Genomic DNA, 23885 nt, shown 5'->3' with positions numbered 1-23885 from the left:
GGCACCGGTATCATTTTAAAAGTTTCATTTTACCTCCAGTATTGGAAAAAAACACCTAATTGATTTTGTCTTTATGCTCCCCCAGAATAACAGTTGATCACAATATTGTTGCAGCTCTGATGTGTTAAGTTCTTTATTTTATGATCATATTTTTGGAATCCTCAGTGAGAATAAAGTGCAATGAAAAATATGAAAAGAAAGATTGTTTGGCCCACAGTGTATGGCATAAATAAAGGCTGAAAGTTGCCCACTTTAAAAGGCTATGTCTTTATGACCATCTGACCCTTTTAAAGTCAGTAAACTCTGTGCAGCATGACTCTGCAAATCTACCGTAAACTCCATAAAAGTTTGACCCTATCAGTCTGGTTAACTCTGGAGTTTTTGTGTGCAGAAAATAAAAATTATGGTGAAATGACTCATTCTCTCAAAAGATTATCACAAAAATTGATCTTGCAGTATGTCAAAAGTGTACTAAATACCTGACCAGCCTGTAGATAGGCTTCGTCATATCTATATGACAGCTGAATCCATCATAAAACTTGTTGCACACAAGACAGAAAGTCTGACTATAAGTTCCCTATAATGCTGTTAAAGCCATATAACCAGGGTCAAATGTGCTCAAACAGATAGATTATCTTTAAATGTCTTTTTTGTCTTTTTCCATTTAGACTCCTTCGTCAACAGCCAGGAATGGACATTGAGTCGGTCAGTGCCGGAGCTGAAAGTGGTGAGTAACTTCTCTAAGTCGCCCTCTGAGGTTTCATCTTACTGATCGATTTAAATGTCAACGGGAAAGCATGTTCTGTCCATGTAATACTGGTTTTGCATTCTACATGAGAGGGGAACAGTTGAGAAATTGGCTGGACTTTTCCCTGGCACGTACTTGGTGATTTTTAATGAGATGCGTTGGCATGGAGATGCAGGGTGGCTTGCAGCAGGACGCAAGATGAGTGACAGTTTTGGGCTAGACTAGTGACACATCCTGGGTCTGATCCCATCCGCCAGTGAAGCACACACAGCCACGGCCAAATGCACAACTAACATCCTCACGTGGTTTAATTCCTTCTACTCATAAAGACTAGCAGTCTTTAAAAAACTGCACTCCGCCATTCTGACAGTCAATGTAATATTTCCGTATCAGGTGAATTCATTGTTGTTGCGTCTTGCAGAAGAGAAAACTTCAATGGAGTCAAAAGAGGGGAATTCGCGAAGGAGCTCAAAGACAAGCTTGCTTTTTTGGCTTCAAACACTTTGAATGCGTCTGTTTCCTTTTATGTTGCTGAGGTGTTAATTGGCAGCTTCCACACGGGGGTTTGTTAAATGGACCTGGAAAGACTGAATGAAGTGTCTCAAAATAGCGATCATTCTTTTCAAATCTTTCAAAGACGTGCTGTTCAGCGACAAGGTCACACTGAAAAAAAGCTGGCATTATGTCCCAGAAGCTTTTTTAAATATGACGGCAAAATCTGTTTCTTCTTTTTCATGCCACAGTGATAACGACAGGAAGTGGAGTCAAAACATTTCCTGCAGATTAGTTGAAATGATGATAGGGTGAGTAAACGTCTGAAACATTAGCCCACCAGCGAGCTGTACCCCTCTATTGTAGCTTTATAATGCTAACTAAACTGTGGCCAAACCTTCTTTTATCACCATCTTTCCCTTTATGTTTGCCCACGAGGCATTTGCCCACTTGTGTTTGTTTTACCGCTGATTTTTAAGAAAACATGCCTTCCAAACCCACGTTTTCGTGAAAAAAAATGTGGCATTTTAAAAAAAAACCATTTTTGACAATTTTTCCTCTTTTTTGCTGTTTTTATAGAAAAGTTGAAAAATGTTGGTGTTTTTTTTCATTTTCTTTTTCTAAATTTGTTTGCAAAAACAGGTTTGGAAGCCATGTTTTCTCCAAAAAAATTTGGCAGTTTTTTTTCTCTTTTTTTTGTTTTCTGCATTTTTCTTTATTTTTTTCAATAGAAAACTTAAAAACTTGGGTGATATTTTTTTGTTTTGCTTTGTTTTATTGTTGTTTTTTGCTTACATTTTCAAAAGGCATGTTTTCTTTAAAATCCATCAAATTGACCCCATTATTGCTGGATTTTCAAATTTCTGACGGTCCTTGAACACATCATATAGGACACTGAAATTCAGTTTGAATTGTGTGTGTTTGAAAAACACCAGGCAAGTAGGGCAAGAAGAAAAAAAATTGGGGTCCTTGAAAAGTCAGGGGAAGATTTTGAAATTTTGTCCATGACGACGTGTGGGAACCTTGTTAATATTCCCAAATCAAATCCAAACATCTACAAAGGAGTAAAAGTTTTGTGCTGATGCAGCTGTTTGATTTCATGAAGGCTGTATACCAGCAAGTCACAAAGCCCAACAGTTAAAACAGCAGGAAGACTGGTTCAGTGGTACATTCAAAGTCGATATTTGTTGACTCATTGCTTTCACCGCACACAGCCTACAACTTTTGCAAACTTAAAGCGTATTCATAGTTTATTCTGCTGGGGTACCACATGGTATATATATACTTCAATTATAGAGAGGGTAGGCTGGGAAAGGCCTTAAACAGATCTTTTCTCTTGCGCCTCAAACTTCCCTATAATTAGAACCATACCTGACTTTAACACCCACTAATGATCTAAAGAAGAAGACGGCGATGGTGGGGAGAGGAGGAGGAGGAGAGGGGAGGAGATGAGGCATGTTGCAGCCTTTGTTCTTCCCAGACGTGCTGGCATCATCAGCCCACCCTCCGCCATGCATCACCCTGAAGGCACTGTAGCCAGGTCTGGTCTAGACACCAGGGAGAGGAAGCGGGAGAAAGATTATTGTAACAATGTATGTTAGAAGACTTTCCTCATAATGTTTCAACCTCACACAGCCTGTGTGCAGGGGACCAGATCGTGGTTTCCAGGGTTTTGTTCCTTAACTACAAACCACATGCACTTTCCATGACTCCCCACTGTTTTCTAACCATACAATACGTTTTTTTTTGTTTGGTTTTTCTACCTTCCAAGCAGCAGTTTGTTACAGTTCATGCCACTATGGAATTACAATCTACTTATAGAGAAGCAATCCATCACAGCGGAAATTGAGGCCCTGTCAAGAAGTATACAGATATTTTTAAAAATTGATATTTTCTCCATACATTTTAAAAGTATTCTGTCCAAGAAACCTTCATTTTAAAAAGGTTTTTCATCCTCACTAGAAAATGACTCCAAATGCTCCCCAACATTACCTTTCTACTGCAGTTTTCCCTCATCCCAACGGTATTGAATTGTATAGTATTGTTACCTTTTTCAGAACACCTACTGGGGATCTCATTGCTGAGATTTCCCTTTATGACGGAAATACAAAATACAAGTTTTGCTCTGGACATGCAAACTTTTCCTTCATTCCTTACAGACAACAATTCCATTCCCGAAATAGTCCAATCTATTGGTATGAATGGGTCTGATCCAAAACCCTTGTTTGAAACCTGGATCAACATCAGTTTTCTTGTGCTAGGGAGCTGGGGTGCTGTGTTTATATGCCTTTTATAAGCTATTTAACCCTTTGAAACCTGAGCTAATTGGTTTAATTTCTTTTGAAAACATAGTGAAGAAAGGTAATGACTAACTTGGCATGAAGTGTCCCAAATATTCCAAGAAATTAGTAAAAGGTGACAAGAAAAGAAAATTAATTTTAAAAAAGTGGGGGAAAATCTCCAAAATATTGTATTTGTAATTATTATAACTATATATCTAAAATTGAAAGTGTATACATATTTTGTTTTAGTTTTCCACACATGTTTCAGGTCTTTTTTACTCTTTTTTTCAGATAAATTTCTCATAACCATTTACTAATTTCTCTATAAATTTTGGGCCATGTCTTCTTCTACAAATGTTTTTGAAAGAGATCAAACTAATTTGCTCAAATTTAAAAGGTTAAAAAATGTGTTGATATAGACCAGTTAACACTGGGTGCAGCAGATGCCTATGTCAGTAAGTGAAATTGTGCAACAATACTACATTTCAGCCTTAGGTAGTCATTAGACCAAGCAGTGCTAAAAATGTAAACTAAACGGTAGTCTGCCATTGTTGTTGTTTCTGGTGCATGCTTATCTTTACGCAAGCATCAATCTGCATGCGTGATTTAAAGAGATTATCATTGTTTAAGAAATGCTCCATTTTACATTCACAGATACAAAGTAACCAGAATTTGGAAAAATCTGCGCCCTGGGAGTCTCCTCACAAAAGTGAAAAAATGATGGCGTAGTCAAAAAAATATTGGTGTTGGTGCAATTTTATTGTGCCGGCCTCCCAAAGTGAAAAACAGTGAAAATATTTACAAAAGTGGGGGGAAAGTTTAAAACTACTAAGAAGAAACACTCTGCACAAGTTTACAAAAAACAAACAGTACTAAACGGAGTTCTTCGTCAACTCTCAGGTACAAAAACACGGTTCAATTGTGACTCACCTTTTCTGCAACCATCACACGACTGATCTTATCAGGCCGAGATTCACAATATAATACAGCCAGAGTCCTTTTCAGCCCCTCATGCTTCAGTGTATTTTATATAACAATCGAACCCCTCTGTTTAGACTCTGATCCTGAACCAAAACAAGTCAAAATGCACCGAAAACAATATTTCACATCATAAACAAAATCACGTAGGTCACGTGACACTGTACGCGCGCGAGAACGCTCGATTTAACTGAGGAAACAGTTCAGCTTTGTTTGGTCAGTCGGCTCCAGACATGGAGGCCGACAGGTGAGCCTGCAGCGTGTGGTGAGTGGCCACGTGTATGAGGATGTGTGTGCATGTATGCGTACACATGGAGCAGAACATCTGAGCGTGCACCCTCGGTCGCGCTACTTGAACAGGTAAAGGGGAAAAGAGATTGTCATGAGCTGTTTTTAATTGCCGGGTGAACAGGGAGGGGAGTGAGGCGTATGTGTGTGTGTGTGTGTGCGCGCGCTACCCGCAGCCAGAGGCGCGGCTGTGTGTTTGTGCGCGTGCACGCCGTCACTGACGAAGCGGCTCCGTCAGAGAGGTGTTTTCAGAAAGCTGTTATAGCGACCTCTACTCCTTTTGTGTGTGCACGAGAAGCCAAAACACAGAGAAAAATATCTGTTTACAAAAATATCTGTATATATGTAGACAGGGCCTTAGTTTACAGATTGGGTACCTTGTCATTTCATCCTCCCTGTGTGGGTCACTTTACCCCTTTCCTGTTGGTAAAGAAACTGAAAAATGCTCCGTTTACTGCTCTAATATGCCGTCATATTTTCCATTGCTGCCATTGCTTTTTTTGATATGTAGTATTTTCTATAACTACTCATCTAATTGCGGAGTAGACTATCTGCTTCCTGTTTACACAGGCGCACGCATGCCCAGTGTATGTGAATGGTCATGTGATATGCATTTTCAGGTGGGGTAGATGGAGAAAATTTCCAAAAATGTGTTGTGTAGTTTTTCATTTTAAAACGCTGTGTTAAAATGAAAATGTATAATCGCTTAGATTTGATATTTGACAGCCAAAAAGCAACTTCTTAAATGAAAAAAATTATCAAATTTCAGTTCTTCTTATCACGCTGTGGGGAAAAATGACATGGGAAAATTGTGTAGTTTCTGATACTATAGCTCTTAGTGCAGTGAAAAGTAAATGCAATTTGTAGATAATCGGCTAAAACCTGCAAAACCACTGTCATGATCGAGCGTAAAGGCTGCTTTATGAAGTGAGAAACAACAACTAGCCAAAAAAAAACCAAAATCTCACACACAAGGTCCACTGACCTCGGATGTTTAAGGCTTTTTTCAACATTTCGTGGCCTTGCTCTGTGGACAGAGTCGCTGAGCGTGGTTTAAAGCTCCAGAAACACACAGAGCGACCACCTTGTGCTAAGACCATTTTGTCATGTCGCCATTGTTGTCCTCAAAGTCTACATATTGTAGTTTTTACCTGTCATGTTATGTTTGTCAGTAATAATCACAGTATTTTGCTCTTGGCCTTGCAGGGCATTGTGGGGAATCTCTCCAGTGGAAAGTCTGCTTTGGTGCACCGGTACTTGACAGGCACATATGTGCAGGAGGAGTCACCTGAAGGTAAGAGTCTGCTGTCAGAGGAGCTGGTCAAGAGGTCATAAAACATGCCAGTTACTCAAAGAAAATCACAAAGATTTGGATAAATGCAGCATGTTTACTGCGGCTTTAATTTACCTCACAGTCTGTCATATATAATATGTAGAAACTAACGAGTGAAAAGCTTAAATTTCCATAGTTTCAGCATCTCAAAAATTAAACAGAGACTTGTTGTAAGATTGACTACAGTGATGTATTTCAAAAGCCACTGATTAGTCAAATTATTCCAAAACATGCTGGCTGGTAAATTAGTTTTCTTTTGTTTTTCACCAGAAGAAAGTCAAGCATGTTGGCAGTGATTGCAACACTGTGCAGACGGATAACCATATTAGGGTGCGCGTATTATGACAGTTGCATGAAGCACGGTTCCTTTTGAGAGTATTTTTTCTAATTAGTTTGTGTTAAAATGTTGTGTGTTGGATTACATCAAGCTTCTGCATGCCAAAATTCATAATTGGCTCAGTTCTTTTTTTTTTTTAAATAAATTTTCGTTTTGCTCCTCCACTGAAACTGCCGCGATAATGACAAAGCATAACATTTTCAGTAAATTAGGGCCGTGAAGATTACACATTGTTGAAACACAAAGGTAAAACTAAACCCCATCATTTGTTTCAGACTGTAAATTAAAGGTTTTGTAACAATAATGAACCATTTACTTTTTGGATGCTCTGATGATGAGCCAGTTTACCATGGTTCGTCAAGTCAAGGCGTTTCTTATCATATGCACAGAAAAAAAAGTGTTCTTGTACAATTTATTTCTTTTCCTTTCACTCTGAATGCAGTTTTAACATTGAAATAAATAGGTTTGAAAGGTAAAAAATATAAATACAAGAATTAAAGAAAATATTAAGATAAAATGATTTCAAAAGAAATTTAAAAAAAATCCATATAAAACTGTTACAAAATACTCAAATATACAATATACAAATACACAATGTCAGTACAAATATAGTGTAAATACAAATATACAGTGTCAATACAGATATGCAATGTCAATACTTATAGTGTCAATACAATATGTAGTATCAATACAAATATATGGTCTCAATAGTATCTATACACATACATGTAGTATTGTAGTGTCAATACAAATGTACAGTGTCTATGCAAATACACAGTGTCAATACAAATATACAATTTCAGTTTTGTTTTGCATCATCCAGGAATTTTAGTATTTTAGAATTTTAGTTCAGGATCGCTTCTCCATAAAAGGACCCCTCGCCATTTTAATTTGCTCTCTAAGATTTAAAAATCAGATATTCTTGAATTTATCATCTGAATCATAATGAGAATGCCCCCTTCTGGCCTAAAAGGTAAGTCCTCCTCTCAGAAATCCACAAAGATGTTGGCGAACCCAGAGTTAACTGATTATCTTTGAGGGGTTTGCAGTGTTTCATTTTAGTGTAATTATAGTGAGGATGAGACATGAAGCGCATAATTAGTTTCTGGCATTTTGCTGCACCAGGGGAGAAAAAAAACCCTCGTAGCTTAATTAGTCCTTGAGAAATCAATGGTGGAAATGCTAGAAAAACAGAAACGATTATTGTTGCTGTAATCAAGGAAACATGTCGGGCTCAGATATGTGCACATGTCCTTCTACATTGCTGCGAGTCGTTGTGATACAACATACCTGTCTCATAATTAGCAGCTGCTCGGGCTCTCTCTGTGCATTTTTATGTGCTTTAACACTGGCTTTACTCCAAATTGGGTATTTACATTGCAGAAGCATTGCCCAGCAGAGGAAGGTTCAGCAATGGCTGTTTCTTCAGTGTTTTGTTCCTGGGCTTTTGCTATGATATCTGAAAAAAGGTACTGGGGTATGTTGCCATGGCAACACCGGATGGAGCTCCGTTGGATTGTGGCTCTGTGTCAAGGTCTAAGCCTCCGTGTAAGCAGAGTATGCTTACTGCGTGTTAACCGTGCCTACCAACTTACCGTCTCTGTAGGCTGTCTGCAAGGTTATTAGTCGCCTCTTTTTATGTAACAGCGAAAAAACACATTCAAATAATTCATCATTTCTTTTCATGGTGATGTAGAAAAGTGTTGTAGAGGTATGGTAGTCTGCTTTATTTATTCACAGCACCAGGTTTTTTGGATGCATTGTATTGGCTCCGCTCTAAATAAAGACAACAGCATCCTGGATGATTACGTAACTGATATGTTTACTTCAAATTCCACCCGTGTTTTCACCAGAGCCGTATGCTTTCATTACAGATTTCAGAGAGACTTTCCATAATCGGCACTGGCGTATGCACGAAGCTGCCAAGCTCCACACAAATGTATTCTGATAAATCTTTGGTTTGCTGTATCGTTCTGATCCAGTCTTTCTCACTGTGTAATGAGATCCTCCTCATCTTTTCCCCGTTTTAAACAGGATTCAGAGACATACAGACACATAGTTTCTCAGTCCTTTGTCTGAATCTCCAAAGCTCTGTGACTTGAGTTAAAAAAAAAAAAAAGAAATAGCTGGCTGGTGGTACGTGAATCTCTCTCTCTTTGTTACACAACCAGCATCCAGCAGGGCTTCAGAGCCTGTGCAAAAGGCTGGGAGAATCCCCTATTTGCCAAGCAGGCTAAAGTGGACTTAACAGGGTGGAAGTGTGGCTCAAGTGGATCTGTATTGCTTGCTGAGACAGGAATACTGTCCGCCTATTAAAAATTACAGGGCACAGCTACTATATGGCCCCTGCAGCTCCTCTGTGATGTAAGATCTGTAGTTTTTGATATGCTGGTTGAACAGCGTGATCTCCGGCACTCTGTTATCTAATCGTATGAGTATCTCAGCTAACATGTCTGCTTATGAAACTCCTAGAAAATCTGATAAGTGTAACAGGTGTGCTTTTATTCTGCGCACACATCTGCTGGCTTCATTTGTTTGATTTATTTCATGATCATTCGTAGACCTTTTTTTTCCCAGAATTTGTGCATTATTCAATTTTGGTCAAATTGCTTCCAGCATATTTTCGTATTCATAAGGCCCAGTTTTCACTCCCAGGGACATTTCTAGCCTCACAACTTTCTCATTTGAATGTTTTTAATCTCCACAGGATCGCCAACCATTCAAATGATATGCAGAATCTAATTGACTGTGCAGTTCTCCCATTGATCTCTTCTTTATCTGCAGCCAGCGTTGCTCGCGGCAAGGAAAATGCATTTCTATTAGAGGAGAAATAAAGAAAAGGAGAGGGAGACTCAAGGCTGCACGGGGGCTAAGTGTTAGCTCCTCACCACTCTCCTGTGGACGTGGTGTGACCCGAGGCGCACCAGTTAGAATAACGGCCAGGTTTTTTTTTATCTCTAATATTATCTCCCATCACTTCCTTTCCTTTCTCTCTCAGTCTCTAAAATAATTCCCCTTGTCTTATCATTTTATTGCAGAGTGTAATGAGTTATGTTAATGCTGTGAAAACCAATCTTCTTAACCACTGCAGCTCGTGCAGAGAAGTGATGGACTGAACGTGCAGTCTGATAGTGTTTGTGAAGTGAAAGTTGGGTCTTTCCAGGACTTGTGGCAGTGCAGTGACAGTGGCGCTGAACCTGTTCCCTCAGCAGCTGTGCATTAGACACGCTAAATGGCAATTTCTCGCCCACATAATTGGCTCCAGAGAGACCTGCTTTCCTGTTGGCATATGATCCTAAAGGCAACACATTTAGGGGTCTAAATTGAGAACTGCACTTAAACTCACACACATCTCTGCAAACTTTTATGAGCCATGTCAAGCTGTGTTTTGATATTAAATTTGGTATCAGGAATAGGGTTGTGCCCTATCATATTGTTCATTGTGTATTTTTAATTTGATTTTTTTTTAATCACATTGTGTTAATGGCAATATTCCAGCTTGTTGAGGCAACCTCATGCCGTTTTCACAGCAACAACAAGCATGAATATAGGCGAAATTGTTCCATTGGTTGAACATCAGTCATTGTCCTGAGTTCATGTCAATTCAAAATAGAGGAAGATCCCACAGTGTGTCTGTCATCTGGAGATGGTTCAGTTTCAGGAGAGCTGATGAGTAAACCACTGCACTCTGCAAAATATGACACGAAGTGATTGCTGCCAAAGGTAGCAGTATCATAAATCTGTTTTATAACTTAAAAAAATCACCCAGTGCAAAACACTGCAGTCAAGCTGCAGCCTCCACTTTGAGAAAGGCAGTCAAACTAGTCCCCACTTTGTTTGTTTGTTTGTTTTTTTTGCAGCACATGTATACCTCATACAAGAGATTCCAGTAAAAACTGACCAAAAAATAAAAGTGACCTTCTGGTGAATGTAATTCAGTCAGTCAGTCTGTTAATTATAAAAAAAAATCAATCAATTAAAAAAATATTATATTATGAAAAATAGTTATATTATAAAATGAAAATAAATTTTAAATTAATAATTAATAAAATGAATGAGAATTTTTCAGAACTGCTGTAAACTCTGTTTCAGGGAGAATTTGGGTTTCATTTGTGTAAATAATTAGTGAAAAATAATGATAAAAAATACATTTTGGGCCAATGACCTCAAAATGACAGTTTAATCACTGAGACAATATCAGGGTATTCTGATGTGAAATTTTAAAATTAAATCCCTCTAAAATGTCACAAACAAGCTGCGTTCCCTCTAAATTCAGATTACATCGCTAGAATAATCACACTGTGATGACCATACACATTAAAGGGTTAAATCAGTTATTATAGAGAAAAAAACAAGATATGTAAAGCATACATTGCAGCATAGCCTTAAAATATCAATATATACCTATTATTTGTAAGGTATATTACCCAGCCCTGATCCAGAACATGTTCAATGTTTGTTCTGATTAATGAGTGTGAAATATGCCTGCGGTCTGGGAAATCCCTGGTGGTCGCTAATTACATCCTAAGAAAGACAATTTTACATTTTAGTTTTGCACCAACACTACACCCGACTCGACATGTTGTAAGAGTGATCTTGGAACAATCTCTGTCATAATAAATAATTCATAAATGTCTCTTCCTCAGGTGGACGGTTCAAGAAAGAAATAGTGGTGGATGGACAGAGCTACCTACTTCTGATCAGAGATGAAGGAGGGCCTCCAGAATTACAGGTGAGGGTGTTGACCCTGAAAAAAAAGTCTCTTTCTTCTTCAAGCTGCGAGATGTGTCAGACAGAAACTGTCTGCAAACTGTCATGCAGACAGGAACTGTTTAGAGACAGACCATTACTTCTCTGCGGGACTGTTTGGAGCAGCGTGACAGCGCTCTGTGGTTGTTCTACCAGAAGCACTTAAGGGGCAACAACAGATCAATGAGTAAGCTCAGCCAAAATAACTTCTGTCGTAAAAGGGGCGATGCAGCACCTAATCGCCCTTTTAGTATGTGAAATATGAAGAGTAATGGAGCTATTGTTTTATCCAAAATGGGCTTTACTCAGTTTTTATGAGAGAACATGCCACTGATATTTTCATACAGACGCTATTTCATGCTTTTCCAAAAGGGAGTAAACTAAAGAAGTGCTTCCTGGTAAATCCAGCCTTGTGTAATGATTGTTTTTACCTCCCTTTTATAGATCGTACAGGACTTAAATGTAGGTAAGATAGGGCAACTATTTTTTATACTTCCTCCTGTCTGGGTTTTCTGAAGGTAATCAGTCAAGATTTCACCCTAACATTCATTCAAGTATCTGGACTATCTGGTTTTAAAGTTTTGGAAAAATCTTATATAAAACAGATGATTCTAATCTATAACAGAGGATCATATTTTATTTTTTAATCACATTTATCTTTAGTCTTAATCTGCAACTAACTAGTGACTAAAGATGCCAATTAAGTTTGTCAATAGAGTCAGAAGTACAATATTTCTCTGTTTTCGCTCTCATGGCCTCCAGCAGTGTGATTTCCAAATGCAGCAGACGGCTGTTTGTCACCGAAAAACTGAAAAACCAACTGAGCGCTACCTGGCCAGCGCCAAACGGCAGACAGACAAAGCTGGCGGCTACCTGGTGAACATAGCAGAGCATTTAGCTGCTACAGAGCCAGACTTCTCCCTCAGGAGTTGATGGAGAGTGCAGCAGAGATAAAAAAAAAAAAAACAGCAACTGTGAATATTGGACTTGCATTTGTCTGGTGGTCAGAAAAACAACTCCAAATGAATGTTAATGTCGCTCCATGTCTGCTGGATGTGAAAACAGGCAACTGTTTCCTAACACACTCACTATATCAACTCAGAAGATGATGATGTAACATTAGTTTTTCCTCCAGCTTGTCTTTTACTGCACACAAGTAGCCAAAAAATTAGTGCATGCATTTTTGAGTATGTGCGTAGTTATTTGCAGCTCTAGTAAAAATGAAACAACTGCAGGACTCTCATCTTTTCCCTTTTGTTTAAATTAGCAAAGAATAATGTGCAAACACACTCATGTGGCACATATGTGAATGTGATGAGTATTTTTGAACGTCACTCTTTGAGTTTTAGTTGTTATACTCATTTTCAGGTTCATACTTGTGTACTTTGTACCTACTAGAACATGTTAACATGCTTTGATGAGGGTCAGTACGTCATGAAAGGCCTGGAAAAGTCATGAAATTTGAAATTAACTATTTACAGACCTGGAAACGTTTTGGAAAAAGAAATAAACCCAGATAAATGTCACAGAAATTTTCTTCACAAATACCTGTACAACAGAGTATCTACGTATACAGTATATATCGTATCTTTATGTATTCCAGCCCAGAGCTCCAAAACCTCTTGAACTATTCAGACACAATTTAATGTAAAGAAATTATATCTGTGTGCTACATTTTAACCATTAGTCAGTTTTTACAAGTAATGTTAGTCACAGTAATATATGTTATATGTTAAATATAATATATGTTAAATCTGCTCCTATGTGCAGGAGTGGTTGTAAGAGCATGGGAAGCATTTTATTAAACATCTACAAATCTCAAACCCACATCTGCGCTAGATAGAGGCGCAAAATAAAACTCGGTTAGTGTCTCTGGGTCTTGCTAACAAGCTACAAATTGACTTGCTTTTGACTTTTCTCACGAGATTCAATGTTTCTGGTATGGCTCAGTGTGAATTTACACTGTGTTTATATTAGCAGGTACTGATACCTGGCCTGGCAGAGCTCCGATTTCCGCTTACATTACGCTCAGTGAGATTAGGGACCAGAAATGAGTCCGGTTCAGTTGTCAGCTGCCTGTATAATTAGCGGCATAATTAAAGGCCTCCATTATGTTCACACTCACATGAGGCTGAGAAGAGTTGTGGCTTTGGAGGCTTGATTTGCCATTCATTCCCTATAGGGGTTTGGGTGAGGTGTGGAAGCTGAATGGAGACGAGGGCGGTGAGGGGAATAGTTATCACTTGATTGTCACTGCTGGAACTACGCTGCTTAGCCTCTTTTCTACAATGAGCTGTGATTAGGATTGATTTCCTCCACTCGAGGGAAACCTCTCTCACCTGTTCGATCATAAACTACACTGCGATTGTTAATGTATAAGATGCAGCAAAGACAAAGACTGTCTGTCATCATTTACTTTCATATCACCTAACACTGCTTCTTTAGCTGAAAACCAGGCACTCAGTGTGCTATGGCTGTTGCTACACTGCCCCCTTCTGTCTGTATGTATGAACTTCAGATACAAGTAGGCCTGCAACACATTACAGTGATAACATATGTGACATATAAATATTTAGATTAATTTGTGTCTTATGTAGTTTGGGTTTGTTTTTTTTTTTCACAAAAAAAGTTAAAAACACCTCGTCAAAACTTATTGAACTTTCTAAAATCTATGCAAAATGTTGTTTTGCAATGCAATATGTATATACCAGGCATTACAGTTAGAGTATGTAAGAACAGACTTTAAAATAAAATTGTGTATTTCATTGTCATTGAGAGAAGTCACTTACTCTGTCAGTTATAAATAAATATGGAAAAAAACATAAATATATAGAACAAAATAAATACATATTAAATAATAGAAAATGAATGAAATGGAAAAGATGAGAACGTAATTAAAAATAATACTACTGCTTTTCAATTAAAATTGTGTGAATAATTAGTCAAATTTAATAATAAAGATTAAATTAAAAACCAGACTGACTTTAAAATGACAGTACACCACCTCAAAGTGTCTTGGAGGAACCATAAGGGTATTCTGATGTGGAAAATCAAAATTAAAGCCCTGTAAAATGTCATACAGAAGCTCATTATAAGAACAAACTACAAGAACAAAATTCATTTAGAAAAGGTGTTTTAAGACATGTGAATATGGGAAATTATTTATGTGTCAGTAGTTTCCCACACAAAAAGTTAATTACCTTGTTAAAACTTCTTGAACTTATTTGTTATAAGATCCATGAACATGCACATTGTATTTCAAAAAATGTTAACTACTACACAAATAATTTATCCTACTATACTAAAAAGGGCCGTTCTCAGTTAATGTGCACCATGTAGTGATGGGTCAGGGTTTTGCTGCATTAACCGTGTCCATTATGAGAGGCAGTCACTGGTCCAGTCCAGAGCCAGTCCACCCCGCCCGACCTGTAAACATAGGAGTTAATCAGTGACCCAAACCTGAACCACAGATCTGAAAAGCTGAGCTGGAAGTTTCTGGTAATGACCATTGCTAAAAACAACCTACTTGCTGTTGACTATGTTGTATGTAATATCGAGTAAATCTCACGGTATATAATGTTTTCAGTAGTAAAAAATACAAAGGTAGAACGACTGCAAGTACTCAACCATCATTTAAGTGGTTAACTCTTGAGAGGATCTGAAGCACACAGTTACTATCAGTTAGTATCTAAAAGTTGTTGCAAATGAAAGAAAGTTTACATGAATTGAGATGAATTTCATTGTTCAAGACACGGTAAGAACTAATGCTAAATATCATTGTATTACAGGCAAAGGGTTAATTTCTGGAAATGAAAACATATAAAACATTTAATGAATTTAAACACATTTGTAAAAACAGCTCATTGAAGGGATGTGAGATAGTTAAACAGAAAGGGAAGTGTCAAAAGTTCTGGGATGGAAAGTGTGAATATTCATGTTTAATATCAAGTTTTTTTATGCAGTTTTTAAAAAGTGGTACATATTGAGAAGTATTCACTTGCTTCTACTTCTTTTCGGACATAAAATACTTTTGTTGTTTACTGAATATGCTTTTTCACTTAAATTTGCATCTTCGAAATAAGGATTTAAACTAAAAAAAAGTAATAATAAGTGCACAGCCAATATTTTACGTGGCTTGTTTACACAAGTGCACAGCTGACAGTGGTTTGTTTACATGTCGTTACAGAGGTGCATAATAAACAGCTTCAGTTTGAACAGAAAGGCACTTGCTTGCTGTTTGGACATGATGTTAGGCCTACATATTTGCAGAGGCATTTATGTTTATATTATAGAGTGAGGGATTTAAAAAACAAATTTTCCCTGGTCAAAAGCCAAATAGCAGAAAGCCTCAGCACAGATAAAGCCGCTTGCTGTGTGAGAAAGACAGAGAGAGAGCTGACGAGAGGGGAAGAGAAGGTGAATGTTTGATTATTGCAGAACGTGTCTGTAAGTTATAACGAAAGCTCAGACTTGCATATTGGATCATGATTGACCAGTGATGTCAAGTAGTTGCTGGTTTGCACATGTCATGAATTTAGAAACGTAACATTTTTTCAGCAGATTAACTTGAAAACATCAGAGTGAAGCTCCAACATCCCAGTAAAGTAACAATACCTGCAACACATTTCCAAACGGAGGAGGACTTTAAGTTGCAAGTGTAGTGTGTGACTGAAGTGGAAGCAGTGGTTTTGATGTCGAAAAAAAGAAATCTGTTGTGTGAATATTCGTGTGCAGTAATGAGGCAGCTTATATTCCTCAGTGCTTCATCATGTCACCTCTGCTCCGTCCTCAGTTCGCTGCCTGGGTGGATGCGGTGGTTTTCGTCTTTAGCCTGGAGGATGAGATCAGCTTCCAGACGGTCTACAATTACTTCTTGCGACTCTCCAGCTACAGGAACACAGCTGAGGTCCCCATGGTCCTCGTTGGAACACAAGGTGTTTGCTCTACATCTGATATATGTGTTTTGTCAAGATATTGTTTCCTCCATAATGAAACTACGCACTTTACACAGGAAGTACTCAATGTTCTTTACACTTGGAAAATATGATTTAAGTATGAGTTTGGCACATTCTGTATTTTTGCTATTGTCAACAAATTCCAGTAAAATGAATTGATCAAACTAACAAGTGATGTGTAGTCAAAGCTTGATATACAGTCGCTCATTTCTGTCTGCAGTAGAGCTCCTTTGAAACACATCAATGAGCTGCTGTGAGGCACTGGATGACATGTTTTTCATTACGATGAGCTCTGAGTTTATTTTTAGTAATCCTACATATGTCGTCCTGTTGCCGGAAATACTCAGTGGCATATCAAACATGTATTAATTAGGCATGTGAATATGACAGAAATTAAACAGTCGATACCAAATATCAGTAAAATGTTATGATTCTCAGTACCCAATTAAGTTCTCCTTTTTTTTTATTATTTATTTGTTTTGTTTTTTTTAATTCATTCAGTAATTCATTAATCCCTTATGCTCTGCCTAAAACACAAAGTAAGAGTTGATGTATCTTCATGAGATTTTGTGGTCAAGGATACACATACATATGTAGCTTAGAGTACATTAACATATTTCTCCATTGTCAGTCGCACAGATTTGATGGTTGGTCTTTTCGGTAGAATATTTGTCCCAACTTTCCTCTTATTTGATCTGATGCCTGAGCGAAAATTGACAGTGATGAGCAGTCGCAGCATTTTACCCAAATTTGAACATTTTTCATCTCTCGATAACTTAAAGTGCAGAATGGAAGCTCAGCGTCTCGTCACAATGCTGCTGTTTGTAGCGTAGTGTAAATAGGAACGCTCCCATTGCAAAGGATTAAGAAAATAGCAAACCTCAGAAAAACAAACTTCTTTTTGACGAGGAGAGATGGAGCTGTCGCTGCAGCTGCACTTGCTGCTGTCATCCACGTGTTGTTGTTTTCCATGGTGATTGGTGTTCTTCTTCTTTTAACATTTAACAGCAGAATAAAGCACTTGTAGATGAATGTGCGGTCCTGTCAGGTCCAGAAGAATTGCAGGCACGGTACCTACTGTACTGGATAAAAATGTTGTGTTTGTGATATCAACTTGAAAGTGGAGTACAAGTTTGCATGACATCCTTAGTATTAACCTGCAACTAAAAATAGTCCCCAATAAATCAACTATTTACTCCAGAATTAGTAACTGTTCTAACTGTTGTAACTTCTGTTTACAGTTTCCAGCTGTTTTTAGGAAATTATTTAACCTGTGTTCAAAATGAAATTATATACTTGTGTGTTTTTGGTGAAATCTGTTGACACTGACAAAAACCATAACATATCGACAACCTTATTAAAGTTGAGTGTTTGAGTAATCTTTTATTCTCACCCTGCTCTCTTAGATGCAATCAGTGCTGCCAACCCCAGAGTGATTGACGACTCGAGGGCCAGAAAGTTGTCAAATGACCTGAAGCGCTGCACGTATTATGAGACCTGCTCCACCTACGGCCTGAATGTGGAGAGAGTCTTCCAGGACGGTGAGAGGGGAGCCAAAAAATAATAACGATAAATGGAAATGGGTTAGACAGGAAGTACAAGGTGTAGTTTTAACATCATGATGGTTTAGAGTTCAGCACACTTCTAGTTTAAACTGTAATCTTTCAGTTTATTGGCATTTTCATTTGAGATGAAATAGTTATTTGATCGACAAAACATGTATCTGGAACTATGTTCTAATTGTTTAGGCAATAAGTAGGGATCTACCGGTTGTGAGATTCTTGGCCGATACTGTACAATTGATGTTTCTTTGTTTTTTGTTGTTTTTCATTCTCCCTTTTGTGCAAAACAAAAAAATAACTCTTCAAAAGTAATTAAGCCTTTCATTACACTATCTTTGAGTAAGCACAAATTCAGCCATAGAATTGTATGAAACAAGATGTCAACTGGGGCTCTTGGAAATAGTGATGGCCGTTTCTGACTATTATTGACGAGAAACATGACCATTTGACATATATAGACAATTTGTTACCAATGAATTAAAAAAAAAATCCGCAGATTAATCTATAATGAATCATTTGTGGGTTACAGGCTGAGGTTTCACTGAGTCACCTTATTCTCATGCATCACCCAAAGCAAATACAAAGGCTGTATTAATACACTGAGCTCAAAATTATTCCAAACCACCATCCCAACAGCTAAACCACATTTGAGATTAATAACTTACAGTTTGAAAAGTTTGATGGAAAAACTACAGGACATTCTGACAATTTATTGGATGAACAAATGAGCTGCATTTTGTGTGAAGAATGTGAACACTGCAAGGTTCTTTTAACTTCCCACCATTTCAAGAAAAGTGGTCAAATTAGCTCTAATATGTGCAAAACTGAGGTAATTTTTCACTTAGTCCCTCTGACAAAACAGTAAACCACCTTGATAATCTTGAATCAACTTTTTTTTTTAACTGTATGTCAGTCTCTTAGACATAGTGTTGAAATTCACTAATAATTATTAGTTATTGTTAGCAAAATGCATAAATGCCCATACATACTTGAATCACTTAGAGGGGTGCACATACACATTAATATGCGTTATGCCGTGTGCTCGGCAGCTCTGATTGGCAGTATGCTTTGTTAGCAGTAAAGGAACATTAATGGTCTCACCTCAATTAATGCTGCATACAGCAGGCATTTTAAATTAAATTAATTTGTCAAACACTACAATTATTAATCATGGAAGCAGAAATCATAATGAAGGATTGCATACAAATGTGGAGACCAGCTAATATTCAGATGTGATTGAATGGTTTACTTAATGTCTCTTAAAAGTATCTGGAAACTCTGAGTTTTCCCCAAAATCTATAATTGAAGTCATGAAACTGTTGTTTGGAAACTCTGCTGCCTCAACTCTGGCACATTATCCCCCTAAGGCTGCCGCTCCTTTGAAAGCCTGTCATCCCTCCACAAAACATCTGAATATGTAACACAACGTTCACTTTGCATTTCATTGGCTTGATGCACAGGCACGTTGTCTTCCCTCCCTGCCTTAATTGCTTCCCGAAGCCCAATCTGAAATAATTAAAAGAGATGAAGGAGTGTTGGCTGTCTGGAGATGTCGCTCTGTGTCACCCTTGCCTTCTCTCTGTATTTGCCATGCTGCAGCAGGCAGCCGGGCGTTGTGGTCCCAGCTGTCAGCACAACTTCAAATCATCTCTTTCCCTCAGTGCTAATTCACATCACGCAGCCGTGAACATCACCTCCCTCCCTCCCTCCCTCCTTCCCGGTCCACCCAGTCCCTCATTCAAGTGTGCTGTGAATTAAATGACAGGTTGCACCAATTGCATGTAAAATCAGGTTGTTCAGATGGTGACATAGTCTCATTTGGCTAACATCACTCTGTAGAGCTCGGTGAGTGACACAAAAAAATTGCAAGCATCATTTTGTATGATTACTTTTCTTGGAAATAGAGGTACCTTTTTTCCCCCCAGGAGATAGGTATGAGCCACCTTGCAGTATGTTGCTTATTACCTGACTGGAAAACAAATGGCCCGAGGTGTTCATGATAATGTGCTCATATGGCTCTTCGTCTGTTTGGAATTAGCTTTGCTTACTTTGTTGAGCTGTATTTTATTAATATGGTTCTGTTTATAAAGAAACAAGAAAGAAATTAGCATTCTTCCTCTGTCTGCCTGAAGACTTTATTGACATATCCTAAAATTATGCATATACATAGGCCTGCATGCATAGTTGCCCAGAGTTGTTTGCATACGTCTACAGAAGTCTGAGATTAAAGGGAAACTATTATTCTCATTTTCAAGTTTATTATTGTATTCTGGGTTTCTACAAAAACATGTTAACAGGCTTTAATTGTCCAAAACACTTTTATTTTTCTTATACTGTCAGTGCTGGAACACCTGTACTCACCCGCTGTTCCAGACGCTCCGTTTTAGCTTCTGTCTCTTTCAGCCCCCCTCCCAAAAAAGCCCAGTCTGCTCTAATTGGTCAGCATTTCGGTTGTTTCATAAGTCACCGTCTCTGCATTGTTGTTGCAATGACAGAGAATAGTGGCACTTTCTACTGTGAAAAATTGCAGATAAATGTCTCTAAAACACAACCAGACATGTTCCAACAGGAATATGATCTGGAATCAAGGACAGTATTATAAAAAAACTGTCAACAAAGTTTTCATGTTTCGCAGATGTTGGCGTGCAGCTACTTGCGGTAGTGTAGGCTATGTAATGTAATCACCTGCAGCCGCATGCCTGCAGCAGATGTCCATTTAAATCTATCTCAAGCTGACATCAGTTTGTCTCTAAAGTCTAAAAAAAACAACATTGAAACAAGTATTCGGAACTATCTGAAGCCTGAGGCTTTTTAAAATATATTTATTGTTTATTTAAAACTTTAGCCACATTTATTATGAACATCCGACACTGAAAAATTATACATATGATAGAAAATAAGTAAAAGTATAATAGGTCCTCTCTAAGGTACAAATTGTTAGTTTTAAAATGACCCTTATGATCTGATAGCCCACATAAAAATGTAGAAAATTAGGCCATGTGAACATTTTTTGATAGTGTTTTTAATAATGACACTGGGAAGAAAATCTTTTTCCACTTTACGTTTAATATGTAGGTGAAACATCACATTCAGAATTAACTTAGTCTACAGATAAATATGTTTTCTTGCTTCTGAAGTCTTGTTATGGTGAGGCCTGGGGGGAGCATCCTCCTTGTAACCCTGCCATCCCTCTCCAGCTTGTGATACCATCTAGACCTGCTCTATATGAAAACAGTCAGTTTGACTTGACATGACTTGACATGCCCTGGGTCCAGACAGAGACGCCCTGCTATTTTCAACACATCGCAGACACAGAAAGGTCATAACCTTTGAAAATAACCATATCTTACTGTGTAACTTTAAATCTAGTAAGTAGCCGTGCAGAGTTTAAGTGTCAACTTTTAACTAGCTTTGTATCATAGTAATGTGGGTAGTTTGTGTTAATAAACTGTGGTAAACGTCTTTTGATCTAACCAGAGCTCTGATCTCCCTGCTCGTGAATTTTTGCTGGCTCAAAACACAGATTGTGCTTCCTCATTTTTGTATGCCCACCACCAGGGACACAAGTGTGTAGAAGTTTCCCGCACCTCTCTCAAGCTCTCTCAAACTAGGCAGTGCTCAAATATGACAAATATATAAATATAACTGTTACTGTATTTCCTGTTTCTTGCCACATATTTCAGTGCACTGTTTGGCTGAATTAAGAGAGTTTCTGAACAAGAAGTGGAAGCCTTACTGTTTCCCTGTATTCTAAAAACAGAGGCTGCAAATAAACTACGTAAAACACATTTTAGCTTACCATTTCATTGTAATTCAAGATCTTTTGTTTCTAGCCGGCCACCATATTTTTTCCTGTGGAAAGATGGAAAAGCGTATATTACAACATGCACCAGCAGGAGCGTTATTTGTCCTGTGTAATGCAAAGCGTTATGGTAGTTGTAGGTTTTTTACCTCTTGAGCAAAACTGAATGCCACAGTCCTTTTCCTCTGTTTTCTCTGGTCATGCAGCACCAATTTCATCTCAGTATCTGTGTCTTTTTACTGCATAGACAGCCCAGTTTTATATATGTAAAAAACTTTCAGCAATTAAATACATTTTTAAGAAAATATGCTGTTTAGGGCGCCTGACCCTTTAAGTTATTACAAGTGACTAACATAATCCAAAGTAAGAGGGCTGGCCCCTAGCTGAGAATTGCTGTCTTGTAATACATGCTGGTTTATAAATTTAAAACATGATATATTTTACAAAAAAAACTTTATATGATATACCTTTAAAAGGTTGTTTTTACACATTAATTGAAGAACCACCTTTTTCTTTGCGTTGTGGTTTTTGGATGTACGTTCATCACATTAATTTGTCATGAAAACAAATGTTTATCTAAGTCTTTAGGAAACCAAGTTTCAAAGTAAGAAGGCTGCTAAAACATCTTTATTTTAGCATTTATGTTAATGAAATGTATCTGATCTCTGACCCAGGACTAACACATGCTTTTTATTTAATAATGCAGCATTTCTAAAAGTTGTGACACTCGCTGCTATTTCTATTTTAGTCCCCGAAATGAGTAATGCTAACAAACAACCTGCAGAGGCACCTGTAAAATTATGGTTTCAATGTTCTCATTGCTTTATTAACCAGCCCACCAAAACTCTATTTATATCAGGAAGAATATGACAGGATTGCTGAACAATCTGTCACTGTGTCTTTGCCACTCTGTCCTCCAGTTGCCCAGAAAGTTGTGGCCATGAGGAAAAAGCAGCAGCTCTCTATTGGTCCGTGCAAATCTCTCCCCAATTCTCCCAGCCACTCATCAGTCCCTGCTGCATCCATCCCCTCTGTTCACATTAACCAGGTAAGATCCTCAAACCAGCTCGCTGTTTTACTCACTGATCATGTCGTTATTTAAGAGCTTAATTCTGTTATTTAAAGAAGCCTCCACCATACTCTGTTTATGTAATTCCTCTCATAATCATAACTTCTTTTATCAGTGTGGAAATGTCCCTCATTATAAACACTCTCTGACTTTCAATCTCTCCATCTTTCTCTCTTCCTGCTTCCCTTCCTCTGATTCTGTCGGCTCCTCTTAATCTCTCTTGCTCTCCAGGCGGCCAATGGTGGGGGTGCGTTCAGCGACTACTCCTCCTCTGTTCCCTCCACCCCCAGCATAAGTCAGCGGGAGATGCGCATTGAGACCATCGCTGCCTCCAACACGCCCACGCCCATCCGCAAGCAGTCAAAGCGCCGCTCCAACATTTTCACAGTAAGTATGCGACAGCTGATGCAAAGCAACACCCACTCACACTACTAGGAGGCATGTTGCCAAGCACACTTTGTCCACCAGAGGGAGACAGGTAGCTCGAAAAATGCATCAAAAGCCACCTCTCCTGCCTCCGATTGCAGGCAAAGAAAGCGTCTTGTTCACACAGCACAATGGGCAAAGGAGAAAAATTATATTAGATCCCCGAAAATGCTCCAAAATGGAAAAACCCTTCCTTCAAAGCAAATATCAAAGATAAGCACTGTGGAAAACGTCTTTTCATGTCCTTTTTTCTTTTCTAATTGGATGTAGTAAGTGCGCATGGATTTTCATCTCACCCATAACAAACTAGGCCCTCTGCACTGTCTAAATCTTTGACCTCCCTTCCCCTACCCCTCTTATTTCTACTAGATCCTTTCTTTGCAGTGACTTCCCTTTTGGGCAGAGACGGCAGCAACAAACCGCCAATGCCACTTCTCCTGCCCGGCCAAGCTAAACTAAAAGTCCGAGCCAGCCAATGCCCTGTTTACACGCTGCTAAAAACGCATGCCAGCACCCTCCAACGCCCCAGCTCCAGATAGAAACGCTCACCCCGGCCACTAAGCATCTCACTGAGTCTAGACAACCCCACTTCTACTCTGGCCCAAATCTGATCTCGGAGATTCACTACCACTCCCCCGACCCCCTGTCTGCCTGCTCTTTACCCCGTGTCCTGTCGTATTTGCCCTCTGCTCTAACCAATAGCATATGTGTGCACTAACCACTCTAATTTCCTTAGCTGTCCTAAGCTTGTCTTTTACTTGTAGCCTCTGCCCTCTTCTTCTACCCAGCCTGCTCCCCCTTTCCTCCTCTCTCCTCCCTCCTACACCAGCCTTCTTCTTTGCTGCTAAGCCTCTCCTAATCTCA

At 38.5% G+C, this 23885-nt stretch overlaps 1 protein-coding gene across 2 annotated transcripts in view; it reads left to right on the top strand.

Annotated features, from left to right (window-relative positions):
• agap3 (ArfGAP with GTPase domain, ankyrin repeat and PH domain 3) overlaps positions 1 to 23885 on the top strand; it is a 167326-nt gene that overhangs the window by 76172 nt on the left and 67269 nt on the right. For both annotated transcript variants that reach the window (XM_042498498.1, XM_042498497.1), the window contains exons 2-8: positions 669 to 727; positions 5995 to 6082; positions 11105 to 11190; positions 16000 to 16141; positions 17569 to 17703; positions 22447 to 22574; positions 22827 to 22982. In XM_042498498.1, the coding sequence (XP_042354432.1) occupies positions 669 to 727; positions 5995 to 6082; positions 11105 to 11190; positions 16000 to 16141; positions 17569 to 17703; positions 22447 to 22574; positions 22827 to 22982 (794 nt within the window). The remainder of the gene's footprint in view (positions 1 to 668; positions 728 to 5994; positions 6083 to 11104; positions 11191 to 15999; positions 16142 to 17568; positions 17704 to 22446; positions 22575 to 22826; positions 22983 to 23885) is intronic.

Source organism: Plectropomus leopardus, chromosome 12 (genome assembly GCF_008729295.1).
Source record: "Plectropomus leopardus isolate mb chromosome 12, YSFRI_Pleo_2.0, whole genome shotgun sequence".
NCBI lineage: Eukaryota > Metazoa > Chordata > Actinopteri > Perciformes > Serranidae > Plectropomus > Plectropomus leopardus.
Note: the sequence above shows the minus strand (reverse complement) of the source record. Positions and strands in the feature narration are given on the sequence as shown.